The sequence below is a fragment of the Buteo buteo genome, chromosome 6 (assembly GCF_964188355.1).
Source record: "Buteo buteo chromosome 6, bButBut1.hap1.1, whole genome shotgun sequence".
NCBI classification, from domain to species: domain Eukaryota; kingdom Metazoa; phylum Chordata; class Aves; order Accipitriformes; family Accipitridae; genus Buteo; species Buteo buteo.
In genome coordinates this window covers 37,472,700-37,494,932 of record NC_134176.1, presented here as the reverse complement: position 1 = coordinate 37,494,932, position 22,233 = coordinate 37,472,700, and the positions used below count along the sequence as shown (strand labels likewise).

The 22,233-nt window shown below is 35.9% G+C and overlaps 1 protein-coding gene across 1 annotated transcript in view; it reads right to left on the bottom strand.

Annotated features, from left to right (window-relative positions):
- Positions 1 to 22,233, bottom strand: part of PALS1 (protein associated with LIN7 1, MAGUK p55 family member) — a 60,848-nt gene that overhangs the window by 4,691 nt on the left and 33,924 nt on the right. The window contains exons 4-14 of the mRNA XM_075030435.1: positions 18,090 to 18,302; positions 12,017 to 12,094; positions 11,124 to 11,270; positions 10,328 to 10,489; positions 7,783 to 7,860; positions 6,675 to 6,858; positions 5,511 to 5,582; positions 4,976 to 5,047; positions 4,067 to 4,234; positions 3,105 to 3,307; positions 1,631 to 1,741 (exon numbers count right to left, since the gene is read on the bottom strand). Coding sequence (XP_074886536.1) covers positions 1,631 to 1,741; positions 3,105 to 3,307; positions 4,067 to 4,234; positions 4,976 to 5,047; positions 5,511 to 5,582; positions 6,675 to 6,858; positions 7,783 to 7,860; positions 10,328 to 10,489; positions 11,124 to 11,270; positions 12,017 to 12,094; positions 18,090 to 18,302 — 1,488 coding nt within the window. The remainder of the gene's footprint in view (positions 1 to 1,630; positions 1,742 to 3,104; positions 3,308 to 4,066; positions 4,235 to 4,975; positions 5,048 to 5,510; positions 5,583 to 6,674; positions 6,859 to 7,782; positions 7,861 to 10,327; positions 10,490 to 11,123; positions 11,271 to 12,016; positions 12,095 to 18,089; positions 18,303 to 22,233) is intronic.

Genomic DNA, 22,233 nt, shown 5'->3' with positions numbered 1-22,233 from the left:
ATGACATTGCAGAAAAATGGAAAACACTATTTGAGAGCTGGAAAGGAATATGTCAAAAGCAAGAATATTGCAATGTAGATAAGTGATGCAAAGGGAGAAGTAGAAATGGTTTTACTTCAAAATTTTTTTTACACTTGGATCGTAAAGGTGTGTTTGTTTTTCTCTTCTGCAGCTTATTTTTGTATTATATAAAAGAATATTCAGGTATAATTTTTGAGATAATTTTCTAAAGAGGGTATTTTCAAAAGGTACTTCAGGCTGTCAAGTTTTTTTCCTAGACATTATATACACTTAAGAAAATCAAAGCCACATACAGGCATACACGCAAGAAATAACCTCCTCTTTATCAGGGGAAGGGGTTTAACACAGTAGCATTTACCCAACTGAAATAAATACAAATGCAATACATTTATTCAGAAAGAAAACAGGCAATTTAACACCAATATCAGTGTATGAATTTTTATTGCAAATGAATTCCTTGATTACTGCAATAAAAAACCCAGGGGACACATGAGATGAAATATTTATGGAAAACAGTTTCATTCATTGCGTAACTATGAAGAAGGAAACATGCCCATTTAAAGACTATGATTATATTTCACTTGGGGGCGGTGTGAGTGAGGGAGGTGGTGGGATGCATGAGGAAGGGGGGTGTGAGAAAAAGAAAAATCTGTCTGTTTTAAGACTCTGGCTTTAATAGACTTTTAGATCTTGCATCCAGGCAATACATCACCCTTGCCTCAAACAAGGAGAGCAAAACAAGACAGCCATAGAACACAGTGGGTATGATTCCTGACCAACAGCCATATCAGGAGTCCCTTGAAGTTATGTTGGGAGGACTGTTCTTCCTCAGTAAGAACTGCATTATGTTCAATTAATACTTTGAAGATACTATGGTGGCAAAGTGCTCCCACCAACCACTGAAGGGTAGATCTCAGTTAAAAAGCTGAAGATCAACATATTTCATTATCCTAGCAATAAGCACTTTGTATCTCATAAGCTGATAAGGACCTTTTCTGAGCTGTCAGACATCCTGGTTTAATGTATGGGTTTCGATTCCATTCTGCAGAACTAACTTCTCATTAACTAAATTATCTGAACTGGATAAGCTGAGATCTTGACATGACTCTGGTTGAAACATGAAAAGTGATCCTACAACACCAAGATTAAAATAACTTTATCTGAAGAGTTTTGGAGTATGTTTTCAAGTAAATGCTTTTCGAAGAGCAGATAAGTTCTCAAAAGAAAAACAATAATTATTTGCTCCCTAGAATTACTCTCAGGTTTACTTGAGGACAAAACTGGGTTTTCCACAGATTTGAAATAAAGGGTCGTGGTTTTTGTACCTAACTGCAGGGATCCCAACTGAGACATTGTGCCCCAGGATTATTGAATTAGCAGTAGATTCCCTTGCTTCATACTGCTCACATTCCATTAGGCAAAAGCATCCTGAGCCCTTAGTTAGTATGGTCTGCCTACTAACCTGGAGTACACAGATCTCAACTACACTGCTTCCCATATATTGTCAGTACTGTTACCATCTCCCAGTTCCAAAGAAAAGAGTATATGTTTACCAAAAGCATCTGTAAATAAAAAGCAGCATGGTTTCAGAAGAAGTGTTGGACATTACCTTTGGGTTTTTCCCTTCTTTGGCCAATAAAGCACGTAATCTCTCTTGTGAAGGTGGTGCAACAAATATAATATATGGCTTCAAGTCAGAATTACGTAGTGTCTTCAGTGACTGCAGAAATAGTATTTAATATTTAACAGTTTCACCCATGAAAAGGGCATTTAATGACGTATTATTCACATGCTATAATTGATAATATACTCTTCAAACAATGACAACTGTACAATATGTTAACAGCAGTATAATTAACCGTAACACTATTATCATCACCATTTAGAGTTCGGTCACCATTTCCTACAAAACTGATATTACAACATTTTTCAAGTTCATGGAACCCAAACATTTACTTTTGTTCAAGAATACTCTTCATAACTAAACTGAAGGAACATACCTTTTGGTATCCAAAAGCCGAAAAAAAAAGTCACCTGCATTGAAGTAAGTTTCCTTACAATGCTAAGGAATGGTATCAGCTTTGAACAGAGAGAAGAGTCTTTAAATACTACCATTTAACCTTTTCTGTTTTGAAGATTAAAATACAAGGTATCAGATGCACTACTACTGTATGTTTAGCATATTTTTTTGGCAGGTTGCATTTACATTAAGAGACAGGAAATAAAAAGAACCAAACTGTAGTTTGATTTTTCCAAAAGGTTCCTTGTATGTGTCTCAGGACAAACAACTCGTCTCTGAGATAGATCTTTGTAACCACAGAATTAGATCAATTTTCAAAGTGTTAGGAGTTTTCATCTCATCACATGCTTTGCAATGCCCATGAGCTATTCTAGTAAAGTATCACATGGTCCTGACTGGTGATGGCAAATTCTAGCTTCAATACTACCAGACTTTACTGGTATGTCTGAGTTTCAGGGCTTCTTTTGCAGCACCTACAACAGCAGCAGACCTCATATATGTCGTATGTATTAGAAAATGGGCTGTGTTCCAGGACTCTGCCTCTTCCCACATTTGACTAAATTTCCAAGTTGAAGTCTGTATGCATATTGTCTCTTTCTTTCTCCATAAGCAAAAGGTCATAGTTAAAGAGCTTTTCAATATTGTTGATGTGATGTCCTTTAATCCTGTCTGTTATGGAACTGCATAAACATTCCCAAAATGCAGTTTCCAAGTATAATCGCAAACAACTTCCTCTCCGTTTTCAAAAACCCCAGAGTTCACAGAGTAATTGGGAGACTGAGACACACAAATCTTATTTTAATTGAATTTTCAATTCAGATAGTTCTCACCAGCTTTAAGTATCTGGAAACCAAGGCCCCTGTTACCTTTAGCACAGATACAAGACGTGTATATTTTCAAACACGGAACAAGAAGGTTGTGTTCATAACACACTAGAGTCAACTGAACACCACTGAAAATGGACCTTGAAAACACAGTCATTTTATATTAACCAAATACAGCTCTTTAGACTTTCACAGTAGCTTCTACAATTAAAACATGACAGGCAACAGCTTCACCATACCTGGGTATGAAGATTTAAAAGGCATATCTTGCCAGAGTTGATTACTTGCCGCACGGAGTCTATGCTAGTACCATAGAGGTTCTTTTCAAACTCTCCATATTCAATGAACTTCCCTGCAGCTATGTCACTCTCAAAGGCCTGTCGGGAAATGAAATGGTAATCCCTACCAGCTACTTCAGTCTCTCGCCTGCTCCGAGTAGTATCTACAAACAAGAGCAACAAAAAAAAAAAAAGAAATCGAGACAGTGATACACCTGTAGAACTGAAGATGTGAAATAAGCATTAGCCTTAGGAGACACATTGCTAACCAAGCAAAAAAACAGGCAGATGAAATATCCAAGAAATGCAAGTATTTTATTTTTTACAATAAATATCCCTGGACAGATTAAGTTGCCAAAGGCTGAACCTACGTTTAGAGGTCTTGTTTACATTATCTAGAGGAAAAAAAAAAATAGTCAACTAGGAAAGCAAGTTTCACCTGTGCAGCTGCATTCCGAACATGAGAACAGCTATTAGTTGTTTATAACAAATTATATTGCTAAGCTGTTCATAAACCTAATTTAGCAGACATTAAAAATACAAAATTCACTGAAATGCAAGTGGTTTGGGAAGGCACTAAAGCCATTGAAATTTAAATTTATGCAGGATACGTAGGTTAAAAGTTCTTTGACCAATGTATCAGTTTCTTTTTTAAACTTCTGTTACTCACTCCAATTTGATCCAAACTGAAATATATGCATGTCTTATAATGCCTCTATAACACTGTGTTGGGACACTGAATTTGCATTGACTTACCAAAGCTACTTTATGCCACACAAGATGTAACTTTATTTATCCTTTATCCAAGAGCTGACTATATCCTGCTCAAAACCCCCAAACTCCGAATTACTATATTCAACACAAGAGTATTTGTCTACGGACGACATTCAGCATAAGCAATCTTATCTGCCCATCAAACTTACGGGGAACTGCAGAGGCAAAGCGATCCACTTCGTTATTCATAAGTCTTTGCCGCAATTCATTCTGGCCGCAGTTCTGAGGGCCGATCAGAACAATAGGCCGTTTCCTGTTTGCTGGTTGATGATACAGTGACATTTCCTCGTAGGTCAAAATTTCCTCATTGTCATAATCTTGAGAGGGAAACAATAAAATAGTCACAACATACTTTACTGCTAGTTGCACGTATTGCCTGTCATGCAGTATCAAGTTTCAGGCAGCTCCTCGCTCTCTGCCCAGCATCTAACTGCAAGTCACCAAAGCAATAGAACCCCAAAGATCATCACTTGCCCAGTAAGATGAGGCTTTCCCCCCCCCTTTTTGGAGAACAAAAATGTATTTCCACTTACTACTGATATAAGTAGTAGCATAAACTCAGCAAACAACTTTCTTGCCAAGGAACAAGTTTCTACTACAAGAATAACACTTTATACCCAACAACAACAAAAATCATCCCAATTCCAAAGTACTTTTGTAAGAATATAGTATAAATAGACTACAAACTGTCTGTGGAGAAAGTTTCCATTTACTAAATTTAGTTATGCAGAGTGAGATGATATTACAAAACCATAATAAAATGGTTCATCATTGTAAAATTATGAGTGCTTCCATGCCTAAAAAGCTATCTATTTTTTTTTATCCCAATCATCTGGTCTTTAATAAAGACACCAAATGATCCTACAAATCCTACCACCTCTTTTACATCTTTCACTAAATGTTATTACAAACGATACTACTGCTCCCACCCAGAATATCATCAGGCACTATTTCTAACATCATATCCTGAATTTCAGCATTCTTTTCACACAAGGCTATTTGTAGAATCTTTTATAGTTGCTTATAAGTGCGCACACAGTGCAAAAGATTTTGCTTACCATCATTTTTATTTGCATTGTATAAAACCTTTTTCCGTTTCTTTTTGTTTTTCTTCGCACACCAGAGTTTTCCTAGCCAAAATAGAAATCATCACAATCAAATACTCATACAGTAAAAAGCTTTCTAACCCACCCACTATCTGGATCTTTAAAGTGGAGAATTTATTCTGCAGTTTTGAAAAGGCATAATATTCTTCAGTTCATTACGCCAGTTTTGTGTATTAAGCAAATGTTGCATGCCAAGGACTTCAACTGAGTCATGGTAGATAAAATTCTTTATGAAAAAAGAGGCTTTCCAAATTCCCGTACATTATTCTAATTACATTGCACATAGTTATAAAAAAACCCACGTGATTTATACAACAAAGTGCTAAATTCAGACCTGTAATTACATGAAGAATTTCAAAGAATCATCCCACTTGTAGTACAAAAAAAATGGAAAAATTTTCTACAACTCCACAATGACAAGGTTCCAGATACCACTAACTAGCACCTCTATATGAGATTTTTTTCCCTTGGAAAGCATATATCCAACCTGATTTTTCTGGCTCCTTGTCTTCTTCTATGGTTTGCTTCATTGCTTCTCTCTGTTGCTGAAAACTTTTTCCTTAATGCATTTAAAAAAAAAAAAAGCAGTTAACTTTTAGAAACCATTTCAATACTTTGTAATGACTTACTCATTTTACTTTTTCCTAAGCTTTTACATCTCCGAAGGTTCTAGTAGAATATAAGAGAAATTTAAAAAGAGAAATTAAAATTTAAGAGGAGAAACTGAAGTTGCTGCAAAGCTTGTTTATTGCTTTGAAAATATATTCATCAAGAAAGACTTGCAGAGCATTTGTACTATTCTGGACAGTTTTGCCTGGAAAATTTAAACTATTGGAAAGATGACATTTCCCCACTATGATGATATGGTTTTCTAATTATTTTTGTATGTTAAATGTGTTCTATTTATACTAAATCTTTTGAACTTCAGCTTGAAAAACATTAGCCTGTATTTAAATCAGTCTTCCTCTTAACTTACTCGAATGTCATAAAGTAACAGTGTGATATTCTATGGAATTTGGAAAGTCTTTTGTTCACTGTGTTTAACAGATCAGCAGATCTTTAATGAACTAGAGTGCAGTACATATTTCAATGCAAAAATTATATACCGACATCAATGTCTGAAAACCCTACTGCTCAAAGGCCCCCGACCATTAGAAAGAAAGCGTGACTGTTACAAGTAACTGAAGCTGCTTGCTAAGTGAAAACTACAGAACATTTACCATGAAAAAGACACATTTTTCAAATAGTCTATTTGGTACAGTAAGAAACCTAACAGCAGCCCTCCTCTCCAGAGAAGGAGCAGGCTGAAGTCCCACGTTTCTGCCACAGCCAGCAGAGGGAACTCTGAGTCCACAGAGTCCCCAAGGCGGAGGAGTGAAGGAAGAGGAGAGTAGCTCTTGAGAGGTGAACTGCGGTGGAAGCGGTAGCTTTACTCTGCATTTAACATCTATACATGGCGATGCCTCTAAAAGGTCAACCTTTTAAGTAAGTGAATTACGTAACCAACAGTAGGCTCTGTTGCAAAAGGTTCAAAGTCACAGATATTTAAGGCAATGGATATTTAAGGATACTGAGTCTTTGAAAACCAGAACATTGCTCCTGTGGCTATGGGAACAACTGGCTGTCAAGTTTTTTCTAGAGCTTTTCTCACCAGGGATAAGGCCTGCCAATGGCTGGTTATCTTCATCTCCATCTCTGTAAGCCTGCCACCAGTTTGGATCTTCTTGGCTGATCACATGGAGTATGTCTCCTTTCTGAAAAGATAGGCCTAACTCTCGGCAGGGGACATAAGGGTCATCAGAGGGATCGTAGTCAAAATGCGCTTTGACGTGTATCTGTGGGAGATCAAACGTAAAAAGAGAAGAAAAAAACCCTGTGACTTCTGAAGAATTACACCCCATCTTCCTGTGATTGCAGCAGAGCTCCAATATATAAAAACTCCAAGAATCTATAAAATGGAAACTTTATCTGGGGCATACAAGAGACAGTGGAATGGAATCATTATCGAGGTTAGCAATGGAAAAGACACAGCTGTGCTACGTTGGAGGTGAAGGCCTGAATTTAACTCTTGTTAATTCTAAAGTCTATGCAACTTCCTCACCATTTTAGGAGGCGAAAACCTGAGCTACCGATTTTAAGTTCTTCGCATTCAAAAAGAATCATAGAGATTCTGATTTGTTTCAAATACCTAATAAATACACAGATTGAAACCCATTTACTGGGCTTGAGGTGAAGTTTTGGTTGTAAAATATTTTATTTTCTCACCAACCATTAATGTTTTTGTTTGGCTGTCATATAAATCGGTGCATTCTTTCTTCAAACTGTTAAAGCTGTCTCAAGAAAAGTATGTTAGATAAAAAGATAATGGACAAAGTTTCCCATATACAAACTTTTCCTTCCAAAGCCTATTTGCAAATTCCATCAATCCATTTTTTTATTTTTTTTATATATATATATATATATATAAATAGAGATATTGGGAATTTCAAAATAGAATTTCAGAAGCATAGGCAGTTCTACTTTTGTAATTTCTTACTATTTTAGAAACTGAAAAAATCATGCTAAGAGCTTTACCTTAACACCATCAATAATTTTCAACAATTAGTTCAGGTGTTAGTCTGATAACAATTAAACCAATTTAAACAATTAAGTTTGGTTTTGTTCCACAGTGTAAGTGACCGACAGAAGAACTTTCCACACACTACTGGTAAAACAAGGTATGTATCACCAAGCTCGAGGACTCATGTAGAGCTACTTACAACTGTCTCTTTCGCAGGAGGTGGCTTGCTCTGCTGACTGGGAATCAATACAAAGGTCAGAGTACCATGCATGTCAGCCTGAGACAAAAAATAGACTCTTCATATACAGCACCAAAATATGGCTCAAGGTTAAGAATTTTAATAAATAACGTATTTTAGAAAATGTTTCAAAAATTCCCATAAAAGGCAGTTGCTAACAGCACATCATCCACCCCTTAACTGGTTTAAAAGATATAGTACAGATACAGATGCAGCGATTCAGTGACAGGCTAGAAAGCCAAATGTTGATATTCAGATTTTAAAAGCCTAGCATTCTTGACTATACATACACTATTTGTATTTGAAATGGAGCAGCTGCAATTCTGTCAAGCAGCAGCTTAGGAAAAGTGGAGAATAATATTCTCTTGCTCTGTACAAAAATACCAACCAGTAGATCCATGCTGGGAAGAAAAAAATACATAAAAGATTATTATTTTTCTAAAATTGCTTAAGTGGAACAGTGTTTTCAAATCTAAACATTTTACTATGATTTTTATGCTGTTAACATAAACACTGTTTAAAAATTTAACACTCAAATCCTGCATCTGTAAAGTACTTGATATCAATATTGCAATCACTCCTACTAAGAAAGTAGAACATAATAAATGTCCTGGCTTCAAAGAATTCTTACTTGTTCGCATACTTTTGTACGCAGAGTGTGCTTGCACACAAAGAATATCTAGATAAAATGCAAGTGCCAACCTGTGACAAGGTCTACATGTGTCTCACTTCCTATACATCATTCCATAAACTGTAACACAACAATTTCTGTTGTATAAAACAAAAGCAAATGCACATATCTCAAAAATTTCAGACCTAAGGTTTAAATAAACATAACTGAGCATAATATGATTAGGGTGCAGGAAACAAAAATCCACAATTTTTGGTCAGCATGCATAGTACCATGTGGAATGCATAGAATTTCAGAGTGATCGTGTGAATAGTCTTGTCTGAAGTCATGCAGAGTTTATTACCATTTGAGTAGCAAGTGGTGAAGCAAAACTAAGAACAAAAGTAATTTCCTTCTCCTGTTCTAAGTATTTTTGGGGGACTGAAGCATTTTAAAACTTTACTTCCACATTACAAAATGCAGAAGACAACATATAAGGAATTAAAAATATTATTTTAAATTAATGACTTCAATAATGTATTTTTTAAAAATGTAAGGTTGGGTTTTTTTTGTATTTTCAGCAAGTAATTTGCTCTTATGTTAATGTATTGTGGTTTTAAAGCTTTTATTCTGTAACTTTAGGTTGCAGGAGCTGCTCAAGAGCAGAACAAGCTCTGCAGGGAACTAAACTGCCAGAGTTGAATTGTCTGTCAAGCGTCTACAAAACACTCTTTTCAGAAGCACAGGACTTAGCTATATACGGTTTTTAAAAAAAATACTGATGGCAATGGAGACAATTACAGAGCATGAGGAATCTCAAGATAGCTCTGATCCAAAAAAGACATGGAGATTGAAGGCTTTTCAAGTAACTGTAAAAATCTTTTCAAATGGCTTAAAAACACGCCAAACAAAACCCCACACATTTCTGCCTCTACTTCCCCCTACTTGCCCTCATTCCATGCATTAGCTGAAAAATTTTAACAGCAAATTTCAGAAAAAATCCAACTAAAGATGAAAATTGTCCATTAAAAACTAGCCTTACTGTAGCATGACACAACTTCATCTATGGATATTGCTGCCTGTATGCACCCACCAGCTCCTCACTTACTCTCCTTCCCCAGCAGGATGGGGGAGAGAATTGGAAGACCAGAAGCAAGAAAAACTCATGGGTTGAGGTAAAGACAGTTTAATAAGTGAAGGGGAAAAAAACCCAACCCAACAAGTGATGTGAAGGCAATCACTCACCACCCAGTTTTTATTGCTCAGCATGATGTTATATGGCATGATATATCACTGTGGTCGATCCAGGTCAGCTGTCCCAGCTATGTCCCCTCCCAACCTCCTGTTCAGCCCCAGCCTACTTGCAGGCAGGGGATAGAGTGAGAAACAGAGGTGTCCTTGACACTGTACAAGCACTGTTCAGCAATAGCTAAAACACTGGTGCATTATCAACACTGTTTCTGTCTAAAACTAGCCTAAAACACAGCATCATATAAGCTGCTATGAAGAAAATTACCTCCATCCCAGCCAGACACTACCACACACAGCCACACATCTATTAATTGTGGACCCAACCAGAGACAAAGATGAAAAATCATGTCTTTTCAGAGCTAAACAAAGTTTTTCTTAGAAATCATTAAAAGCAAGTCTCAATAAGATAGCTTGACTCTTCCACATTTGTAGGCTTCATTTTTGCAGATAACTGCCATTATACTCATTAATATCATACTATGTATTAGAAAAAAATTTGAAATGGCCCCCCACATACAAACACTAGCTATCAGAATGAAAATACTTTTAAACTAATGCTAAATATGAGTACAAGCAGAGCCAACAGGCTTCAGTCTTATGAAACGAGTATTTTTTTGCAGGGAAAACAAGAAGTGTCCAACTCACCAACAAGTCAAAAACTTCATTAACATCTTTTCCACGAATCTCGATGCCATTAATCTCCAGAACTTCATCCCCTTCATGTAACAGCCCACTCTTCTCTGCAGCTCCTCCTTTCACTATTCGACTAATGATAACAGAATCCATTTCATTGCGAACAGTAGCACCCTGTGTAGTAGCAACACATTCTGAATTTATTATATATATATATATGAAACTCAAAGCCATCTATTGTATATATTCCAAGCCAGTGCAAGTAACAGTTCGGACGCATACACCCAATGCTCCAGTTTAAAACACCACTTAATTTCTTCAAGCTGCCCTGAAGATTGAAGAATTGAATTGCTCCACACCATAAGAGTCACGATTTAAAAAAAAAAAAGAAGTATTCCTAAGGAAACATTTATTTCAAAGATGCAAAATAGATAAGTTGCTAAAAAAAAAACCAAACAAACAAAACCAAACATGATTGGCACAAGGCTATAAGCTCCCCTGCAGCAAAGTCTGGGATAGTGACTTCTGTCAAGAAGTCCTGTCTAAACCCAAGTTGACAGAAGTTGTACAGATTTTAAATGGTAGTACAGCTACTGCTATATGAAGATACACACAACTTTACCATCTATGACTATCTCTCATTCAGGAGGGAGGGAGAGTGTTTACAAGTTAAACATCACATCCATATTCAAATACCAAAACTTTCATAGGCATCTGCAAAGGACAAAAAAACCCCCCAAAACCCAAAAAACACCAAAACAAACCGCTTACCTCCTTTACGTGTAACTGAGTGAGTACCAGTACTTACCAATGGAATATCCCGAGCTTTCTCAATGCGCACTATTTTAACCGTCTCCCCTCCATACACACCAACATTCTCATAAATCTTTTCATCTGTCACAGGCTCTGGTTGCATTTCTTGTTCCGCAACCTTATCATGAGCCAGTAAAAGTGCCTAGTGTGAAATAAAATTGGCACAGTTACAGAAAATTTCTTACTAATTTGTATACATATAAAGTATGAGTTCAATGAAATTCTGCAATTTGAATAGTCTTTGCAGGTTACAGAATAATGCAAACTGACTCAAGCAATAAAAAAAAAAATCATTTATCAAAGCTATGTAGCACCTACTAATTTTCCCAAACTTTCCTTTCAGACTGGAAAAGAATAAAAAAGCAATTTTTAACACACCACTGTGACTGTGCTTACATCTCCTTCTTCCTAAAAGAATCAGATATTGGTTTACTATGTATGTGACTGAGGATACAGATGTAAGAAGTTACTGCAATGAAAACTACTCATGAATTTACACCACCACCACAGGACAAAATTCCCTTTATGCACCCTACAGTAAGCATGAAACAGCTGTCAAAGAAAAAAAAAAAACATAGATAAGCAAAGCAGCTCATGTGTTGCCCTGACCTTAGTGATCTATTGCTACATTGTTTCTGTGCAAATTACCCTGTAATACATGTAGAATGTAGCAAGGGCTGAATACAATCATGCACTACACTTGATCAGAACTTTCCATTAGTTGCTGGAAATTGGAAACTCCTCAACCTAGAAAAATACTAAGAGATCTGCACGGAGTTCAAGAATAAAATCCATCCTTGCCCAGTCAGCCCAAGACATTTGCAAAAAAAATTATACTGAAAACAGCATCAATACATCCATTAGATTAGAAGTTTCATTTTGTTTTACCTGCATGTGAGGGGCATTCAGCAAAGCATTAAGCTCCTGCCCATCCTTATGGTGACTGGGTTTCAAAACACTCTGTACCTAAAAAGAAATCAAGTAGTAAAACTCTTAATCTAACCAGTGATTTATCAATCCTCCCTCCCCAGGCACAAGCCCCTAGTTGCAATTATTAATTTTACTTTTATTCAAAGTAAAGTATATCCATGTAGTTGTTACACTGGCTGATTGAACTTCATCTGGTACACATTAGGAAAACATGCCATGAGACCACAGGACTACTCCAGCATATCTTGCCTCAGTAATCACCTACCAAATCTAAGCTGGTATCCAGTGCATCACATAGTTGTGTCGATACCAGAGACTGGCAATGAGCTCAGCTACCACAAAGATGCACACAAAAAAATTAAATTCTAGAAAGGAACATGATAGTGAAATCAGTCACAATGAAGTCTACTGTGTGAATATGCTGGGTCTTTTAAAATGAACTCATTTCTCACTAAGATGACTAGTCTCCCTTTTCCTTAAAAAATGGTTTTCCTTAAAAGATGGTTTATTTCTCCCCAAACTATTTCCACCAACAGCAAGACCAAAGATTCCAAGATAGGTTTTGCAATGCCTCAGAAAGTGTACGAGTCAAAACTTCAAAAGGTCCCAGAAAACCAGGTTTCTTTGGCTGGTTCCAAAATAATCCACATTAACACAAAGACAGTTTTTGCTCAAGCAGCTTCAGTTGCTAAAAAAGGTTTGCCTTCTTACACAGTTACCAGACATGCCTTGCCGCCATCTCTTGCAAATACTGGTATGCTTATAGAGAAAGCCAGGAGCAGGGAAGTCCCTCTTTTCTAAAGGTGAGGCTGAAGAAGATACTTTCCATAGCCATTATCCTCTGGCCTAATCTGACCAAAGGCACACAAGTCCAAAAGCACAAATTAATCCAGAGACATCAAGAGTAGATTATACACATCTCACAGCAGCAGCTTTCAGTGGGACAGAAAAGATTTTTTTCAAGAGCTTTTTACTCTTAAGGATGAGGTAATGTGACCTAACAGAGAATCAAGAAACCACAAGTTCCAAGGTGAAAATAATGAAGCTTTTTGTATGATTTAACAATATCTAAAGGTCTGAAGAACCTCTATCCTAGGAGCAATTATCTACAGAAACACTAACAACTCTCTTGGATGCTACTAGGTGACAGTACCAAAACCAGTAAAGATAATTTTAAATTCTAGCAGAAGCCACTAAATGAACTGTTCCCATGGAGCAAGATCTTCACATTGCCAATCAAGCACTGTCACATGGAACAAGTTCCCAAGCTTAGCAATAAACCTGGCACAAGCTCCATATCCTTCTGACATCCCTAGAACATGCCTCATGGTGAACAAACCTAGTATAGCTTAGAACAGTCAAACAAGAAGCCAGATTTAAATAATTTTTTTAACTGATTTCTTTAAAACCATAGAGAACAGAAAGAATTGAGCTTCATAGAAGCCTGACTTCAGTTATACCTCTGAACTGGCCAGGAAGCTATTATCCCCAGCTTAGCCTGACTTTTGGGATGCCATACAGCAGACAGAGCGCTCTATAGGATATATTTCACTAACAAATTTTCCTCTGCGTTGAAAGAAGAGATTCTCCTATACAAAAGACTTCCTCATAGAGGTTTACTTAAGGTCTCTAACTTTCAAAGGACTTTCAACTCCTTTCTTGAATAAGCTACAGTAAGCTTTAAAGCCTTATTTATCCAATCTTTATGATCCTTTTACTGGAGAACCTACGTAGAAAGCAACTTAGAGGTCCTGCAAGCAAGACAATCTTTTGAATGCAAGGTCAGAATTTGGGCATTTGACAGGGGAAGAGAAAGCAACCAGGCCCAACCAGTCATTCTGTGTGTGTGATGAATATCCTTTATTCAAGTTGAATTTCTGCTTTGAATAATTTAATTATTCAAAACTTTAATAGTCCTCCCCCCCTTAAGAGAAAGATACTTTTTTTTTTTTTAAACTTAATGAAGCACTAGGAAAGCTTCAGGCTGCTATATATACCACTTATTATACCAGTATTGCCACATATTAGATTCCTTTGTAACTCGTGGTAATGAATTCCACAGTTATATCAGATGAAGAAATTTGAATATAGGCTGTCATTCCAGAAGTGACACACTGCAGACATAGGCAATCTATGCTAAATATGCGGCAAGAATAGCATTTTAACTCTTCAGCCTAGTTTTTATTGTTAATCACATCAACTTTAGTTCAAGCAGCCCCCAAAAAGCTATCAATTTGGTTTCATCTCACCACAATTTGGAGGCATGTATTGGGGAGGCACACACTGGAGTGGCATTAAGCATTCAGAATTTAACCACACCTGCAAAATCCTGTTGCTGTTTACTCTCAGGTGAGCAGGACTGTCAGAGAGATATACATACACATTGTAATGCACTTATACCAGAAGTTAAAAGCTTTCAGTGCATCCTCTCAAAAGTACTGATCTAGTTTAATCGCCTGCACTTGCTGAAGTGAACAGCAGCAAGTCCAAAACCTTTAGAAACATAGCCTATAAAAACTGAGCCTATTATATATGTTTAATAGCAAGAACATCTTTAAGGTATTTGATATGTGCTGTTACAGGCCAAAAATTACAAACCGTCTTGAATGCTGCAACAAATATTATTACAAGGTCAAGATTCAGACCATATTCCCATAATCCTTGCCCCCATCTTGGCCAACTTTAAATGGATTTAAAATCAATTTAATTACCCTTGATGTTTGCTGGCTATTTTTATTTAAGACTTGGAGTATACCACATTACATGAAGATTAGCTCTCTAAAATAAATTCTCTAAGCTCAAGTGCTTCATTCCACCTTCTAAATTCAATTAAAGTTTCTTTAAAAAAAAAAAAAGAGAGGAAAAATCTTGAGTTGTTGGTGCCCGGTTATCAGAATCAGTGGGAAAAGTTAACTGTACAAGTGTACTACTAATTTTAAGAATTTCCTAAAGAGGACTAGAAAAATAAAAATGTACTGTTCCACTTGTGTTGTTTATGGTTAAAAAATTAAAAATCAAGAAAGTTTTCACAACACACTGTTCATACTTGTTCTTATAAAAGCAAATCAATTAAAGAGTAAATGTAAACAGATTTTTTTTAAGTTCAGTGTAGCAAATGATAATTCCCCCCAAACACACTTCCATAAGCATAGTTTAATTAATACAAATTTTTACTTTTTTTTTAAAAGGGAAGTTGTTTCACATTGCAATATGAAATTGTGTTGCAAACTGTCTATTCCCATTAGAGCTACAGAAGCATGAGCTCTAGAACAGGTTCTCCTCCACACCATAAAGCCTCAAACAAAACATGTCTGTAGCTTTAAATTAGGACATGCACTCCAAAACTGAGTTGTACACTGCCACTGATAAATTGTGCGCTAAAATATGCACATTAGCATTACCTACCATTTAAAAGTTAATGTTATGCATGTATCTGCTATTCTTTTCTTGTAATGTCTTGTGGCTTTTATCCTCAAGATATTATCAGTATCTTAAATCCAGGCTTTTGCAAGTGTCTTTTCAAAAACACCCTGAACTAAGTAAACAAACTGCTTTCTGGGGCAGCTTCCCATGCCTACATTTAGGGATGGAAAAAGCAAAAGGCACAACCAAAAATGACAGTACAAGAAAAATCCTGGGCAGGCAAGATAGACACTTTGTCAGGGTTAAAAAAAACCCAAAACCAATAAAGTAGAAATAATTTCCTCCCACACTGCTAAAATGAGCATAAGATCTTCTATTCAGGCAAGACTAGGACATATGGAATGATGTGAACGGAGGCCTCAAGGTGTTCCTCTCGGGACACTTCTGTCAGTCACAGAAATTTGTCCCGAATTTCTGGGTCGATCATTTCAGGATGCTATTTAACATATTGCAAAATACAAGTCACTTAAATACATCAGAAGCTGAATCACTGACAAACTAGATTACATCTGAAAATGGGAACAGACATATGCAATATAATGACTTTTCAGGAATTTTAAGGCTGGACAAGACAGGGATGGGAGATGAAGAATCAAAACAAGTGCAAGAATATGTTTGCCTTTTATGTAATAGTTACATAATAGAGCGATGACAAAATTCCATTGGTTTAAAAATTTGAGATTAAAGAAATATTTTCTTTATGCTTAACCTTCTTCATGGATTGCTAAGGGACACAAAACTGGCTTTGCACCACGTTCTGATTTCTGGATTTACCAAATCACCTGAAAAAAGACAGGAATGTGTTGGGAAGATGAGGAGTAGGGAAGGTGGGGAGGAATATGAAATTTTGAAAACAGACTTAGATTTTTCTTAGGCATATTTTCTTCTTGGAAACTTCTATTAAGCAGCAAATAAAAAGACATCAAATCCATGAAGGGGAAAAACCAGCTTTCTTGAGAGATAAATCTGTAACATCCTGTAGTATAAATGAAGATTCAAAAACTCTGGGGCTTGTATCTGAATGAAACCCCTAACTAAGCCTGTGCAAAGCGGGTGTTTGGGGAAGTAGTTTACAAACAGAAGTTAATTGAAAAGGTTCCTTCAGGCTTGCAGACATCGAAGAAGCCTAGTGAGGATCCTACAGCAGCCTACAGGCTGATGAATAAGCCAGAGGGAAGCTCATATGTAAAATGCTCCCACCTGGTTTTGACACAGTCTTACTGACAAGCGTAAACAGGAAAATCCTGAGCTGCAATTTAATCAGCACACTGCAGCTTTAGATAACATTTAAATGATGTCCCTCAAGAATCAGTAATTTCTTCTGCAAAAGAACTTCAAGCTTGCTACAATGCTGTTTTCCTTGACTTACAAGGCTTAAGTCTAGAAAAAGGAAGGAGAGTGGAAAGAACTGTTGAGAAGAATTGCTTCAGGCAGAAAGAAAACCAGATACTGGAAAAAAAATATCAACTTGCTGCCATACTGAAATTGGAGTGATATGCCTTTGAGCGACTGGAGAATGGCTATATACTGGCTCAGGTACTCCCACTGGTGTAGCTGAGCCAGTTTTGAACAGGTAAGTTTGGTTCACTGGGTGCTAAATGCTAGAGCATTTACCCATCCTCTGGATCCAGCTTTGCTGAACACTACAGTGCTACACTTGCAGTGACTGATACTGGTATTCAAGCTAGCCAGTTTAAACTTAACAAATACATATCCATATAAGGTGTAGCCACACTTCACTGAAATATACATGCACCAGGCCATGGAAAATGAAGATAAAGTTATTGAGCAATCCCTCAGAGGGTCTTAGCTGCATCCAGCCGCATGTGAAAACTCCTTCTGTTCACAGCACTTTGTATCTGATGAGTTTTCTGTAAATTACTACTAATGCTTACTGTATACAGGTACTGCCCATCTACATTCAAGTGAATAAGCCTCAAATAAAGTAGTTAACCTGGCTGAAACTGTAAAAGTATTTCAAACAGTTAAGATCTGACTGAAAAGATCAAAGTTTAAAAAATCTTGCTCAAATAAATTTCTAAAAGTATACTTTAATAATTTCTGAAAGACATATCAGATCTTATAAAAGAGCTGTCATCTGTCAGACAAAAAATAAGTGTAATCTGACCATCACAGCAGTAATTAAAACACTGAAATTAAGTATTAAGGGATCTGTTGCTCACTTTAAAGCAGAATGCTTGTTTCCAGTATGGTTGTATTTTCAGAGATGCCTCCCAATCTAAGAACCATGGCTCAACTCAGAGGAAAGTCACAATAACAGAACTGTAATTCAATTCCTGAATGTTTGGAATAAAGAATATTGAAGGTAAAAGAGTTAGATTTTCATAACAGCTCCCTTTTCCTATGTTTAAACATAGTACCTTTTCTGTTACATTCTATCCATGCTAAAAAGGGAGTTCTTATCCCCCAAATATTTTTCTGGTTACTGTTTGGAAATCTGGAAAAACCGGACGCAGCAATCAGTGACTATTATAATCCCTTTCATATTCAACATTCAATAACTCAGACAAGCTTGACAAGCACATATTTCAACAACAGCTATGATTATAGGTTTCATATATATCACAGAGATGCATACTGTACATACCTCTTGTGCTAGTTCTTGTGCATTGGAGATGAGAGGATATGGCGGGCTAGCTTTGTTCATGTGCACTGTAACAGCATTGTGTATCTTAAATGCATTCTGAAAATCAGTATTTTGAACAAGCTGTAAAATGAGAGAGATATCCTCTTGGCTCTGAGGGTCTACCAAAATGTGCTGGATATGCTTAAGAGAAGTTAAGAGTTCTTCCACTTCTAGGTAGGAAATAACAAAATACAAATAAGGTACGAGTTAACAAGATTCATAATAAAGTAATGTTTATCATTATTAATGTTTTTACCAAAATTTTTTTTGCTGTTCCACTTTTTAATCAGCAATGATGTATGCAAGTTTATTAGTTATCCATTACTCACTTTTATTAGCAGAATGTATCTGAATCCAAAATAGAGGACCCCAAGTCAGTAAAAGGAGAAATAAAAAAAGCTGATTAAATTTAAATTCCTATTGCAGCAGTTCTTCTCTGAAAAAAATCACCAATACATAAAAGATCCAGTAATTGCAGCTCATGTATAGCTAAATGTGAAAGAGAAACTATTCTGCGATATGAAAATAACTCCTTTGCTAAACTAATCTTGATGCACTGAATATTCACTGTTATTTTGATACCTATTTCCATGTATATCTACCACATATGGCATATATAGCTCTCTGAACTAAATATTGCTTACTTATAGAATGAGTGTTGGATAAGTAAACTGCACAATTTCTAAACATAAAATTATGCCTAGTCTTAGCACATTAAAATAAAAAGGATGAAAAAAATCTATGGTCAGAGTTCTGAAAGTCATCTGCACCAGAAGAATGTCCACATCTTTTACCTACAAGATTATGAGTTCTGCTTGGACCATAAAATGTTTTAACATATTTTAATAACCAGTTTCTATGTTTGCAGAATGCTATACATGTACTACATTCTTGAGCTTCAAGAACTAATCTGATGCTTTACTGGTGCTTTTTAAAGACTGTCAACAAATTTACATTTTTTTAAACCAATCCAAATTTCTGCAAAGTATGTCATTTCTCAATATTAAGTACTTGAGAAACTACCTAAAGCAAGGAATATGAATCATACTTATAATGCATATAAATCCAAATAAGAAATCCTCAAACAGACAAAAAAAAAGTGGACGTTTTGAGCCTGAAATAATGTATGGGTTCTCACACATTATCTGGAAAAATCTGTCAGCTGTCTTTTATTTTAATAAAGTCAAGTAGGCTAGAATTTTGAATCCTGTTGTTTGTTTTTTTTTTAAAAAGAATGAACAACAAAAATCCTGAATTTTAAAACTGTCAGTTGATACTGAAGTCAATCTTCCTTACTGGTATCAAAATATCAGCTTTGAGAATTATTTTTAAGTTTTAGTGACCTTAATTTATTCATTGTGAGCTAATTAAACAACATTAAAACAGGAACGCTATCAAGACATCAGCTAAGTTGCATTTTTTACATGAAAAAAATCACAGTAGATACTGATCATTAACATGGATGCATTCTGCCAAGAAGTTTCCTTTACCTATTTTTTTAACCTCAAATTCACCAGTACCGTGAACATAATGTTAGACTCCAACTTCCTGAGTGCAAGATTAAAATGGTTGATAAATGGGCACATGAAAAACACAAAGCTTAATAAAATACACATTTCAAACAAGTTTAATGGTTTTAATTTCAGACAAAGCTTGCCTACATATATGTTAAATTTAGAGTCTGCAAGTCAGTCTTCTGTATAATAAAAGGAAACAAACAATCCAGAGCTACTACTCTCGTACTTCATGGTCTGCAGGACAACAACAACAAAAAAAAAAACCAGACCAAAAAACCCCTCCAAACCTATTCTATACATGCTAAAAACATCCTACTCTCCAAGGGTCAAGGGCTTCTTCCTGTAACCTCCAAGGAAACTAAGGGTAGTAGTATAAAAGTGGCATGGACAGCTCGGATACCGGCTGTGCAGGATATTCCACAGGTGAAATCCAGTACAGCTCACAACACTAATTAACCTAGCCAACGTCTCACTAGGGAACTGGATGCACAATATACTGCCTATCACGCAGGAGAAATGCCATTTGGAGAGAAGGCTAAAGAACATTCTGCAAGCAAGAATATTTGCTAAACAGGATGATGTCAGCTGGTAAAATTCTTATGTAGTGGAGTATGCAGACTACCAAAGCATCTCAGCAACTGATTCTCCCAAGTATGAGGAAGTGCACTATTTTCAAGCATTAAAAAAGAAGTAGTATAAACCAGTCAGATGTTATTGTAAAGTTCCTACTGATACCTGCTCAGTTAAAAAACCACACCAACCCCAAATTCTGCTATTTGTTACTGTTACTGGATTCAAAAAACAGTGAGGCATTAGAAAAGAACCTCACTTCTTCTAACTCTTCCTATGCATAAATTTTATTTCATTATTTCTTAATTGTCTATCCCCCCTTATATATCTAAGCATTCAAACACATACACACACAGAATTCTAATACATATTCCATATAAGATATAAATACATATAGGAAGATAGACATCGTATTCTGTACCTATAATGAAGATGTCCTGTTCCTAGATGCCTCTACATATTCTCTCTCCAGCACTTTGCTAGTTCGTTCCATGTCACCCTTTCCTACAAAGTATCACTGCACTCTCCTTCCCGTATAATTCCCTTCTACACTGAATCTTCATCGGTGCTGGATGCAAAAGCCCTATACCAAACGATTTCCCCCCCACCATGAAACAGCAAACAAGTACGCCCTCATCATGATTCTAAATAATGCTTGAAAGGAGTGAAATAAAATATTCCTCAAAAGCTAACAATCCATTTATTGTTGTTAGTAAAACAACCATACACATAAACCCACATACAAATCTGGCTTTACGCATGCCTAATTCTCTCCAGGTTCCTATTTCTGATTCTAAGCCACAGATCAGTGCAGGTTTTTTTGTTTGGTTTTGGTCTTTAAAAAAAAATTAAAAAAATGCCAGGTAACAAGAGACTCCATCTCTAGACATTTCAGGTTGTCTTGAGGAAAAAAGTTCAGTAAAAGACTAACATCTGCATTTACTCACAGAAAAAAGTCAGGGTTCTTTTGCAGAGCAAGTCCATTTTTTAATCGCAGATCAATTAGCAATCGACTACTTTTTTTAAAGTCTTCTTTTACAAGAAGTGTTGCAGCCTTTTTTCCATTAGGCTATGAAATGGCTGGAATGTGACTGAGCACTGTGCGATATACACATTAATCAAAAGACTGCCAGGGCAAAAGTATGCAACTGCAGGGGAGGACCCGTGGTCATAGCTTAACATGTTAGATTAGAAAAAGAAGAAAAGAAAATAGTTTCTGTTTATCACCTTAAACAAAAAGTTACGAACAGCAAACTTAAGAAGAGATAAATGGCTTTCTTATATGTATATCTTAATTCCCAAGCTTTTTTTATAGATCTCTAGGGTATTCTGTGTGCTGGTACTAGCACTCTAATCTCCATATATTACTTGAATCACAGGGCTGAGAGAAGTATTGTTTCATCCAAAACTATTTCTGAGAGCTTATTTATATTTATAACATATTTATAAATAAGTTTTGCCCAAGGCAAAAATAGGCAGCTTGTCCCCTAAAAAAAAAATAAAATTAAAAACCAGAAAAGATTTACTTACATGAAATGCCAGTTACTTGTTCTAAATTAGCTGAATGAACTGTAGCAAACAAAAAAAATTCTGCATTTTATAGAAGTATACTGCTGTGAAAAAGCTAGTTAAATACTTATATGCACATTCTAGGTGCACAGAAAGTAATTTCCATTAAGACAGCTGTCTAAATCATACACTGTTTTGATAACAAACATGCCCTTTTAAATTGTTTTGATTAAGTGTCCTGTTTTATTTTTATAAATAAAATCCAATTTGTTTAATCTAGTCTGCTTTTTGGACTTTTTTTTCTCTCTCTTTTTTTTTTTTAAGATGAAAAGATTAAAGGCTTGGCAAACATCTGCCAAATTAGACATTGGCACTTACAAAACATTTTCAAAACTAAAAATATAATCAGGTCAATATTCTTATTTAAAACACATATATTTAGCAGAGGCTCTATGGATTAACACACACACAAAAAATCCACAAAAAAGCAAAACTAAAAATCAGTATTT